We start from the raw sequence: 12,663 nt of genomic DNA, 5'->3' as shown, positions 1-12,663 counted from the left end.
CTGTTAATGAATTTTTGAAATTTTATCTAAAGCTTTAGAAGTGCTTATTTCTGGATAGTTTATTCCATAAATAATTGTGTATTTAGTGCACATTCACTTAGGTATTAGTATTAGGGACAGAGAAGTAAGTAAACATGATATTCTTTCCTCCCCCCTTCGAACTTCTAAGTGCTAATTTTGAAGGTAAACTCAAAGTCCTTTTAAATGCTACTAGTTTGGGCTAGAAGGATGGCTTAGCTGGTAAGAGTACTTGCTGATTTGCAGAGGACTGGGTTTGGTTCTTAGCTTCCACATGGTAGCTCTAATTTCAGGAGCTTGATGCCCTATTCTGGCCTTAGTGAGAACTGTACTTATACGGTATACACAAAAACAAATAGGCAAGCTACTACTCATACACATGAAAATAAACTTGGAAAACAGCTATTGTCTTTATTTCTGAATTTCCTCTTTTTTGTAATGAAATTTTGATTAAAAATTTTTAAAAACTGGGAAGCATCTGGACATGGTAGTCTATCTATACTTTTAATCCCAGAGGCAGAGAGAGAGGCGCAGAGGCAGGTGGATCACTGTAAGTTCAAAGTCAGCCTAGTTTACATAACGAGTTTCTGGACAGCAAGGGTTATGTAATGAGACCCTATCTCCAAACAAGAAAACAAACAATTTAGAATCTTCCCTTTATTTTGAGTTTTGGAAAAATCTATGTCATTTTATTTTGTAAGGATTTTTTTTTTTTTTTTTTAAAGGGGAGAAGGTGACAGTATTAGGAACTTAACCTACGACCTTGTGGATTTTTAGGACTTGATCTACCACTTTGTGGCTTAGAAACACATCTTTGTTTTTTCCCTTCTTTGACTAAAATACTGTTTGTGCAGCAAAAAAAGCAGTGAAATTTAAAGCTGGCATAAGGTTGAGTGACACGCTATTGACCTTTCAGCTTGCTGCATGTCACTTTGAAGAGCTAGTTATTACCAATTCTGTTTGAAGAGCCTGGAGATGTTTGAGCAAGAACCAGGTTTATCCATTCCTACTATACATTGTAAATGTATTGAATCACTGAAATTAGGTTATGAAATAAATTTATTTTCTGAAATGTGAACTTTTGATATATAAATCAATGTCTTAGTTTGGGTTTCTGCGGAGAACAGATACCATGACCAAGGCATTATCTTATAAAAACAATATTCAATTGGGTCTGGCTTTCAGGTTCAAAGTTTTAGTCCATTATGATCAAGGCAGGAACATGGTAGCGTCCAGGCAGACATGGTGCAGGAGGAGCTGAGAGTTTTACATCTTCATCCAAAGGCAAACAGGAAAAGACTAGCTTCCAAGCAGATAGGGAGAGGGTCTTAAAGCCCACACCCACAGTGGCACACCTAATCTAAAGCGACACCTCCGAATAATGCCACTCTCTGGGCCAAACATATTCAAACCACTACAATCAATTAATTCATTTTAGTTTGTGAATAAGAAAACTTTCTATGATTCAGGTATGTTTTTATCTTTTAGATAGTTGTCATCCAGCCCAAATGATGTGTTTAAAATACTAAGCATTTAAATTTAGCTGAATATGTAGCTGTTGATATTTTTGCATGTCATTTGATGTTCACTGGGGAATACAGGAAAGAGAAATGATCAATAACCCATGTAAGGTGTTGATATTTTAGTATGTTCTGTCTCCTTTGTTTTCAGTACAATACAGCTTAATAATGAAGAAAACAGCTTAGTGACCTGCTACAAAGTAAATATTTCTAAATTTCAAACTAAAATTTCAAACAAAATAGTAAACCCCCAGGAACTCTCCATGTCCTTCTTCCTGATTTATATATATGTATATGCACATATGCATATGTATTTATATGAACAGTGAGTTCTTTCAACTGCTGAGTCATTTCTCTAGCCCCTAGCTTCATATTCTTTACTTGAAACTATTACCTTAATATCTATAGTATTCTTTTCTGTGGTCTTTATACAATTTTTTAATTTATTTATATATTGACTTTACATCCTGGTTGCAGCCCCCTACAGGTCCCCCCATAGCACCTCCCACAATCCCCCTACCCTTTTCCTCTGAGAAAGAAGAGCCCCCCCCATCTCCCTTAACTCCCCTCTCCCCCGGCATATCAAATCACTGCAGGACTAGGAACATTGTCTCACAGTGGTCCAGTTAGGGAATGGGGTCTACAGGCAGGAAACAGATTTAGAGACAGTCTCTGCTCCAGATGTTGGGGGACCTGCATGGAAGACTAAGCTGCACATCTGCTACATGTGTGCAGGGGACCTAAATCCAGCTCATGGTTGCTCTTCAGTTGGTGATTCAGTCTCTGAGGCCCTAGGGGTACAGGTTAGTTGACTTTTGGTCTTATGGAGTTCCTATCTCTTTCAGGTACCTCAGTCCCTTTCCCAACTCTTGCAAAAGACTTCCTAAGCTGTGTCTAATGTTTGGCAGTGGGTCTCTGCATCTGTTTCTATTGGCTACTGGGTGTAGCCTCTCAGAGGACAGTTGTGCTAGGCTTCTGTCGGAGAGCATATCAGTATAATTAATAGTCTCGTGGATTGGTTCTTGACCATGGGATGGGTCTCAAGTTGGGCCAGTCATTGGTTGGCTATCTGTACAATTTTTAATAACTTACTAACATCTCATCTGATTATGCAATCCTAATTAACTGTTTGAGTTTTATGTATATAAAAGCATATTGCATTTTAAAAATCTGTATTTATAATGAAATACAAAATAAAATGAGTCATGTTTAGAGTTGGAGAAACCCATGTTCGGAGTTTTCACTCTACATTTTACCTATATGTGTGTTTTTTTTTGTTTTGTTTTGTTTTGTTTTTTTTTTTTTTTTGTTTTTGTTTTTTTTTTTTTTTTTTTTTTTTTTTTTTGTGTTACATAGGATAGCAGGTGTGTATGTTCATGTACCTGTGTGCAGGTGCCATGGCACATGTGTGGAGCCCCGAAAACAGCTTTGGGTGTTGGTCTTTCCATTCTGTCTTGTTTGAGACAGTCTTTTTATTGTTTGCTGTTGTATACCCAGGCTGGCTGGCTCACAAATTTCTAGGAATTCTCTTGTTTCTGTTTCCCTTGTTACCATAGGAGCACTGGTGTTACAGACCCGTGGGACTGTGACCAGCATTTATGTGGATTCTTGATATTCAAGTTCTGGTCCTCATGCTGGCACACCGAGTCATCTCCCCAGTCCTTTACTATATCTTTTGAGGACAGATAGGTTTCATGTCTTTCTTTTTCTTTCTTTCTTTCTTTTTTCCTTTCTTTCTTTCTTTCTTTCTTTCTTTCTTTTTTCCTTTCTTTCTTTCTTTCTTTCTTTCTTTCTTTCTTTCTTTCTTTCTTTCTTTCTTTCTTTATCTTTTGAGAAAAATGGAAATGATTTTGCATTATAGTAATTAAAGGAAGTGATTATATAAACAGAACCTGCTAATATTTACTAAGCAGACAGTAGAAGATTGCTGCTGCATTAAATGAGTCAGCATTAGATATGCTGATGCTTAGTGAAGAGACAGTTTTCAGTTTGTACACGTTACATGCCTGTTGGGTTGGATTTACTCAAATGTATTGGTAGGTATGTTTTAAAACCATAAAAGTGTGAGGCTGGGACGAGATCACTTGTTCAAGATCATACATTTGAAAAGTTTGAATGCTGCATTATCTACAGAGCTGTGTTTTCCACAGAACAAAGGATGTGTTTAGAAACGTTTCATCTGAGCTACTTGGGAGTCAAAGGCAGGAGGAATCCAAGTTCAAGGCCAGTCTGAATTTTACATCACAGGTTCCAGGCAGCCTGACAGCATAGTAAATTGTGTTCTCCACACTTACTCTCAAAGACACAGGAGAAATGAAAGCAAAGAGTAAGGCCGGGTAGTTCCGGTCTGTAACCTAAGGTACTCAACCCTGAGGCTGGAAAATTGCTAGTTCAGGCCTAGGCACATAGTGAGATCTTGTCTAAGTTTTAGTTATCTTGCTCCTCATCCTTTAGCTTTTCTACCTTTCTAAATGTGCATGACCTTTTCTGTATGTGAAGATTTTGTATATGTGTGTGTGTGTTATATGTGTATATGTATGTATGTATGTATGCATACATGCTTTTGTTCTTGCTTATTTTTCTACTTTTGGAGACAAAAACTCAATATGTAACCCAGGCTGCCTTGCACATTTTGTACCTCAGTATTAAGAGTACTAGTTTTATAAGCATACACCACAATAATGCTGAGTTTACATGTGGCTTTTGTATAATTTCTTTCAAAAGACAGTTTATTTGTGATCTGTCTTAGTCAGGGTTTCTATTCCTGCACAAAACACAAGATACAAGAAGCAAGTTGGGGAGGAAAGGGTTTAAACAGCCTTACATTTTCCAAATTGCTGTTCCTCACCAAAGAAAGTCAGGACTGGAACCAAATCAGGTCAGGAAGCAGGAGCTGATGCAGAGGCCATGGAGGGATGTTACTTACTGGCTTGCTTCCTCTGGCTTGCTCAGCTTGCTTCTTATAGAATCCAAGACTACCAGTCCAGGGACCCACAAGGGGCCCTTCCCCCTTGATCACTAATTGAGAAAATGCCTTACAGCTGGATCTCATGCAGGTATTTCTTCAAGGGAGGCTCCTTTCTCTGTGATAACTCCAGCTTGTGTCAAGTTGACACAAAACCAGCCAATACATGATCCTTTTATTAATGTACATGCTTAACACTGGCTTTGGCTATGTGACTAAAAACTACATTTTTTTTGTTTGTTTGTTTTAATTAAGCCTTTTAAGTCTTTGTCTTGCAAGGTGCAAATGAACATTTATGCTTTTTTAAACCCTTTGAGATTGCTAGTGCGCACTACTGTACTTGTGTTTGTAGCTATTGTTTTTAAACAACAATTAAGGTCAGATTTAATTACAGGTTCATGTGACTTATCTACTCTATCACAAAACTACTCTAGCCCCAAGCCATGCTGCTTATTTTTACATACAGATTTATATATTTTTAAATATATGAAGTATTTATATTCTTTGATATTTTGACATCTATAAAAAAAACCTTGCTGGCTGGGAGAGATTAGATTGCCTTTCCTAAGACTAGTGAATGCCTTTTTTTGTTTTGTGAATTCCTAGAAATAATATGCTGACAGAGAGCATGCCTTCAGTATACAACAGATTAATTCCTAGTCCATACCCTAGTCACATCTCTTATTTCTGTTGAACACACTAAGACAGTATTCTTTTGATCGTCTGTGGCAAAGATGTCATGTCAGACTAGAGACTTCCCCAGTAGCTTGAAGCCCACTGTGATACATTCACACCAGCTAGTCTTAGATTGTCTGCCCTGTCCTGCCATGAGAGTAAAGGCTTTTGGGCTATGATTTGCCCTGTTTCTACTGCCTCTTTGTTTTTGTTTTTGCCTTTTTTTTTTTCCTGTGTAGCCCTGACTATTTTGGAACTTACTTTGTAGACCAGGCTGACCTCAAGCTTGGAGATCCACCCGCCTCTCCCTCTTGAGTGCTGGAATTAAAGGCATGTATCACCACCTCCTAGCTCTTTTGCCTCTTGACCATCTCCTTTTTGCATTTTAATTCTATAAATTAAAATCATGTGGATATGTATAATTTGAACATTTCCAGTCATACACTATCTTCTTTTTGTCACGCTCTTATCTTCATATTGACTTTTTTGAAACTGTTTACTATGTAACTGAGACAGGCATCAAACTCTTTATGACCTGTCTTAGCCTCTCTTGGGCTGGATCCCAAGCACATGCTACTGGATGTCCACTCTTTTGACTAATTCTTTCTGTCTTTAATTTCTCCTAAGTTACTTAAAAGGGTACCATAACAGTATCCTGGTTTTATATTAATTTTATAATATAGTATTTTTTGTTCTGAGCTGCAGTCAAAACCCAGGCTTTAAAAAAAGAGTTTCATCTCTTACATGCAAGTTAAACTTATTTAAATGTTTCCTTAGCATGTTTACATGGCTGGACTTTTACTACTTTGTGGGATATTCTTCTTATACTCTTTTCCCATTTCAACTTCCTGGCAACAGATAAGAGAAAAAAGTATAGAGGGGAAAGGAAAAATATCTCTGTATGAAGTAAGCAGTCAGAAAGAAGAAGTTATTGATAGACTTCTTCCTGCTGATTAAGGGCATTGAGTTCCTTGGAGCAAGTTTGATCTTTGCTGTCAGGATGTTATTTCTTGTTTCTTCTTTGTTCATGACTGCTTAATAAACAGGAACCAACAACCCCAAAAACCTCACAGGGCCCTAGCATTTATATTCCCTTCTGAAAAGTCCCCAGAATATCTAATAGCATAGAATTGCAGAAATGTATCTGCTGCTGGCAAAATCAAACCCCTGCTAGAGCATGAGGCAAATCATATCAGCTGCTGTGGACAATCTGAATCAGCCCATATCCCTCATCTGGGATTAAAGCTAAAACATATTCTCATAATATTTCTTTGTATTTTTTTAAAAAGAAACCAAAACTTGAAAATTATCACTACATACCTATATTTTTAACTTTTTTTATTAGATACTCTGTATTTACATTTGAAATGTTATCCCCTTTGCCCACCCTGCTCCCATCCTCACTTCCCCTCTACTTGTCTTCACTAAGGTGCACTAGCTCCCAATCACTCTCTCCACCTCAATGCCTTGGCATTCCCCTACATTGGGAAAAACATGAGCTCACTGGACCAAAGGTCTCTTCCCACATTGATGCCAGACACTGCTATTCCCTGCTACATGTGCAGCTGGAGCCATGGGCCTCTCAATGCGTGCTTGATGGTTGGTCATATCTATGTATTTTACAATGTAGAGTTTAAAAGCACCACCAGCCACCTTTTTGTTTGCATTATTGTAAATGGTATGCTAATAAAACAATAGGATAATAAAACTTGAGTTAGATTTACTGTACTCAAATGATAATCCCTACTTTTATGAACTAATAAATTTTATTTAGGTTAATCTAAATAGTGGCCTTACATACTGGCTTCTTGCAAATTTCATCATTTCATTTCGATTGCTTACTGATCTGTAGTAGAGTTTATATTTGTGTAGGGATTTTTATTTTTAACTTTTTGTTTTGTTCAAAACCAGCCTAGGCTGGTTTTGAACTTGTGATTCTCTAGCCTGAGCTTTCAGAGTGCTGGGATTACAGATTACACCATCCCACACTTCCGGCTAAAGGTATGTTTTCTACTGCTGTTGTTTTAATATCAACCATTTATTACATTCCCTGTTAAAAATGATGCAGGAGGCATACTAAATGAAACACTGGGTTTGGCATTCTGTGAATAAATAAGTAATTTACGTTTATTCTTATCTTTAGCATTTATTATTTTTGTTTTACTTTTTTGCTTACAAGAGATTATCTTTAAATGTATCAGTTACTATAGTGGAAAAAATAAGCTTGTATTCACTTAATATGTAAATCAACTTAGTAGTAGATAGCATGTTTATTTATGATTCCTTGTTATATCTAACCTATATGACCATTGTTTTTTTATTATTAGTAGTAGTTGTTGTCTTTCTCTCTCCCTTCCTCACATTCTTCTGTTTCCCCTCTTCTAAATGTTCTTATGGTGAATTAAAGCATGCCTTCCAAGCTATTTCATTGCTATGGTAGTCATTTTGCATACTAACTACCCTTTGTAGACTGTTACACCAAGATGAAAGTTAATGTTTTTGGCTTATCTGTGCTTTGTCCATACTGTGTTATTTTGGTGATTTGAAACTTAAAATATATTTCTGAGCTTATCACTTATTTAAGTTTATATTTCCCTATCTTGTCAGATTTAACAAGCTTCTTAGTATAATGGCAAACCCCACAATTTTTCAGGGTCAATATGCTTTCAGCTCTCTGGATTTACATCTTAATTAGGTTTTGCCCACAGCAAGCTAACAATGCCTTTGTTTCTTCATAAAGAAGTAATTAATACGCTCACTATGATTAGGCAAACCTAAGTAAAGAACGTTGCATATTATCTAGCACATGTGGGTGTAAGTGTTTTAGAACATACTTTCATGCTATACTATCTGTGTTCTAGTTTGCTTTCCTTTGCTGTAATTTTAAACACTCTGATCAAAGCAACTTGGAGAGGAAAGAGCTGACTTGGCCTACACTTCCAGGTCACAGTACCCTACTGAGAAAAGGTGGGGAAGAACTCAAGCAGGAACTGTGGGAAAAGGCTGCTTAGACTCGTCTTTGGCTTCTCTGTCAGCTTTCTTTCTTTATTAACTTTTATTTTTTAAATTTAATTTAAAAATTTTACTTACTCACTTTACATCTTGCTCACTACTTCCCTCCTAGTCACCCCCTCCCACAATACTTTCCCCATTCCCAACCCTTTGCCTCTGAATAGGTAGGGGTATCTACCCTAGATAACTCCTCCAACTCTGGCACTTCAAGTCTCTGTGAGGTTAGGTGCTTCCTTTCCTACTGAGGCCAGACAAGGCAGCCCAGCTAGAAGAGTGTATCCCACTCACAGGCAACAGCTTTTGGGATAGCACTTGTTCTAGTTGTTCAGACTCACATGAAGGCCAAGCTGTGCATCTGCTACATATAAGCAGTACATACCATATGTGGAGGCCTAGGTCCAACCCGAGTATGTTCTTTGGTTGGTGGTTCAGACTCTGAGAAGTCCAAGGGTCCAGGTTAGTTGACTCTGTTGGTCTTCCTGTGGAGTTCCTATCCCATTCTGGGCCACAATCTTTCCTCCTATTCTATAAGAGTTCCCAAGCTCCATCCACTGTTGGCTAGGGGTGTCTGTATCAGTCTGAATAAGCTGCTTGGTGGAGCCTCTCAGAAGACAAAATGCTCCTGTCTGTAAGCATAACAGATTATCATTAATAGTGTTAGGGATTAGTGCTTGCCCGTGGGATGGGTCTCAAGTTGGGCTGGTTATTGGTTGGCTGTTCTCTCCCCCTAAGCCCTCTTAGGTGGGTTAGTGTCTCTATAGCTAACAGAGGGGTTCCTATCTGGCTGCAGGAGATGTCTTCTTCAGGTTCCATATCCTCAATGTAGTGAGTCACAGCTAAGGTCACCCCCATTGATTCTTGGGTGTCTCCCTTATCCCAGGTCTTTGTCCTTGTCCTGGAGATGCCCCATGCCTTCCCACCTCTGTCAGTTGCAGATTTCCATTCATTTTTATGGCCATCTATCCATCTCTCTTGTTCTTCCACATACTTAAAACTGACCCCCCCCCCCCGCCTCCCCATCCTCCTACCCATGTTCCTTCCTCCAAGTTCCCCCTTCATCTGCCTCTTAGGACTATGTTATTTCCCCTTCTAAGCGAGATTCAATCTTCCTGGCTTGGGCCTTCCTTGTTTAGCTTCTTTGGAGTGTAACATGGTACTTGTATTTTACGGATAATATCCACTTATCAGTGAGTACATACCATGTATGTCCTTTTGGGACTGGGTTACCTCACTCAGGATGATATTCTCAAGTTCTCATTTGCCTGCAAAATTCATGTTGTCTTGGTTTTTGATAGCTGAATAGTATTTCATTGTTTAGATGGGCCACATTTTCTTATCCTTCAATTGAGGGACATGTAGGTTGTTTCCAATATTAGGAATAAAGCTGCTATGAATGTAGTTGAGCATGTGTCTTTGTGAGATGTTGGAGTATCTTATAAATCCAGGACCTACCTGCCTATGGATAGTGCCTCCCACTGTGGGCTGGGCCTCCTACATTAGTCATCACAGACATTTCTACAGACCAATCTGAAGCAAACCTTGCATTGAGTTTCCTTCTTCCCTGGTGACTCTAAGGTTGTGTCAAGTTTACAATAAAAATTACCCAACATTATCTGTTAGAGTTATAATTATTAAGTACATTAAATGGTCCCTTTGTCTTCAAGGGAACATTAGATCAGTGAGATAATCATGTGTTGGTGATTTCAGATTTTCTTTGTAAGGACATTGGATAAAAGGTTTAAGAAATTTCTCTCTTTCCCTGGGGAAAATAATTCTGGGGGGAGATAACAAACAAAATTGTCTTCTTCTTACTGATTTCCTCACATTATTTAGAAGAAATTTTTAAAACTTGCCTATTTCTTAACTCTAATATCCGTATGTTCTAATCACTGTTTTCTGTTTGTAAAAGTTGTTGGTTGGGTCTGGATCAGTACCGGGCTCCTGTTTTGTGTCTTAGGCCTCTCCTTGTTTTATCTTCTGTTCTGTGAAGTGGTAAATGAGCATGTTTGCCTAGCAAGTTACTAATCCATGGCAGAGTGCCTCCCAGTTCTTCCCAGTATGCACTTGTTCAGCTGACTTTATTGTTCTTTATGAATAATTCCTTCATTTTCATGGAGCATTTTCTGTTGGACTGGTTGTATAAGTTATTTTTAGGGTTTTAAAGAAATTAATAGAACCAATTGTCTCAATTATGTACAGTGTTGGTTTTGTAATGGCGGCATTCTTAACATGATTCCTGCGTACATATTGTTTTTATAAGTAGAGCATAGACATGGGTGAGGAAGAATTAAAACAGCTATTCATTGAAGGAAATTGGGATGAAGTTTAATTATATTAGTAAATACCAAGATTAAAATAGTACAATATGATCTAAAAGAATAGTTATGATCTAATCTGTAATCATTTCAAAGATGAGTAGCAACAAATATTGTTTAATAACTCTCAAACAATATGAGTTATATTAAAGTTTTTGAAGCAATAGATGAAATTAAGCTTCATTAACTAATTTTAAACTTTTTTTAGGTAAATGAATTGGTGGATGCCAGAGATGCCGGCCTTGGTGCTTGGTTTGAAGCACATATACATAGTGTTACTAGAGCTTCTGATGGACATTCACGTGGCAAAACTCCACTGAAGAATGGCAATTCTTATAAAAGGACTAATGGAAATGTAAATCATAATTCCAAAGAGAACACAAATAAATTGGACAATGTACCCTCTACGTCTAATTCAGACTCAGTTGCTGCTGATGAAGACGTTATTTATCATATCGAGTATGATGAGTAAGTGCTCATATTATTGAGGACTTCATGTTTTCGTGTCTAGAAGCGAAGCTTTGCATTTCAAGATTATTTTGAATAGTCTTTCTGAAGAAATAATTTAGCGGTCATGTTCAGTCTTTGTTTCTGCTTGTTTAGAGATTGTTATCCAACAGTAAGGACTCTTTACCTGTCTGTCATCTCCGGCTTAGACGTGACTTGTTTTTAATCATCTCTATTGGCTTGTTTTAGGATGTTCAGATTTCTGTTTGTTAGATTTTGGTTATATTTAATATTTTAGGAAACTTTGTGATAGCTATAAGAATAAGATAACAAATACTGAAAACTGCTTTTAATTGAGTTTCAAACATCTTACCTATTTGAAGAAAATAATTTATTTATTTTTTAGTATATCCATAAGATCATGCATTATTACAAAGCCTAGAACTTTGCCATTTCTCTCACCCCAAAATAAGAAATCTCTTATGAGTTGACAGCCATGTCCCTGTCTGTGTTTCTAGATAAAGTTCCGAAATGTTTTGAGGGATCTTGGTTTTAAGAGCCTAGATTCTAGCACTAAATTTTTGTTACTAAAATTTGTGGAATAAAAGTTATTGGCACATACTTAATTATTATTAAGCACACAGAAAATTCTTGCTGTGTTCTGTAACCTCAAATCTTAGAATGGGCTGTTCATTTTTATAGTACAAGATGGTTATAAGAAAACTTAGTAGAGGGGCTGGAAGATGGTTTAGGTTACGAGAACTGACTGCTTATCCAGAGGATAAGCTCCAATTCCCACGTAGTCACAACTGTCTGTAGCTACAGTTCCAAGGACATCCAGTGCCCTCTTTTGGCCTCTGTGAAGCAGGAATGCATGTGATACACAGACATACATGTAGCCCAAACAGCCATACACATAAAATAATAATAACAATAATAGTAGTAATAAAGAAAAATTTAAAGGAGAAAGCAACAACAAGCAACTTGGTAGAAACTCATTTTCAGGGTAACTGGAAGCAACAGTAGACACCTTTAATCTCCACTTTCCTAATCCTTGTGGTTTGGGCTAGCTTATCAATACGACTTACCTCAAATGACTCAACATTCAATTTTAATCATAGTTCTTGGTAGTAGAACCAACAGTGAGAGTGCATAGAATGATAATAGGTGTGGCCAGGACTAGTACTGTTGGTGAAATGGTGTTAGTGTAGGAGGGTCTGGAGTCGGGTCATCATGATGGTGAGTAGTTTCGGGATTTAATGAGTCCTGGGCCTGAGAGCATGAAGACAAGTTAACAGAGCGGTAGGCTTAGCTTGGCTACTGCCAACATGTAATGTTTAAGATTTGAAAGAGTTTTGTCTTAATAAAAAAAATATGTGTATGGATGTTTTGCCTATATGTATGTATGCAGACCACTAGTGTTTATGGTGCCCATGGAGGCCAGAAGGTTGTCCTTGGAGATGGACTTACAGACAGCTAGTTGTGATCTGCAGTGTTGGTGCCAGCACTCAAACCCAGATTCCTAGAAGAACAGCAGGTGCTCTTAATCTCTGAGTCACCCCTCCAGCCTCAAGGTTTATCTTTTGGTGAACTAGAAAAATAGCTAGGAAAATTGCTACCTGAGGTTTTATTCTGTCCAAGAAGTATTATCATTTGGCAAAAAGTATGATACAAAAAAGCACAGATAGGAATTGGACATGAAGCTCTAAAC

General features: G+C 37.6%; 1 protein-coding gene across 2 annotated transcripts in view; it reads left to right on the top strand.

Moving 5' to 3' along the window:
- The window catches only part of UHRF2 (ubiquitin like with PHD and ring finger domains 2), a 64,318-nt gene that overhangs the window by 15,764 nt on the left and 35,891 nt on the right, over positions 1 to 12,663 (top strand). For both annotated transcript variants that reach the window (XM_080913233.1, XM_080913232.1), the window contains one exon: positions 10,714 to 10,973. In XM_080913233.1, the coding sequence (XP_080769359.1) occupies positions 10,714 to 10,973 (260 nt within the window). The remainder of the gene's footprint in view (positions 1 to 10,713; positions 10,974 to 12,663) is intronic.

This window comes from Micromys minutus, assembly GCF_963924665.1.
Source record: "Micromys minutus genome assembly, chromosome: 2".
NCBI lineage: Eukaryota > Metazoa > Chordata > Mammalia > Rodentia > Muridae > Micromys > Micromys minutus.
This window is presented reverse-complemented; position numbering and strand designations above follow the sequence as displayed.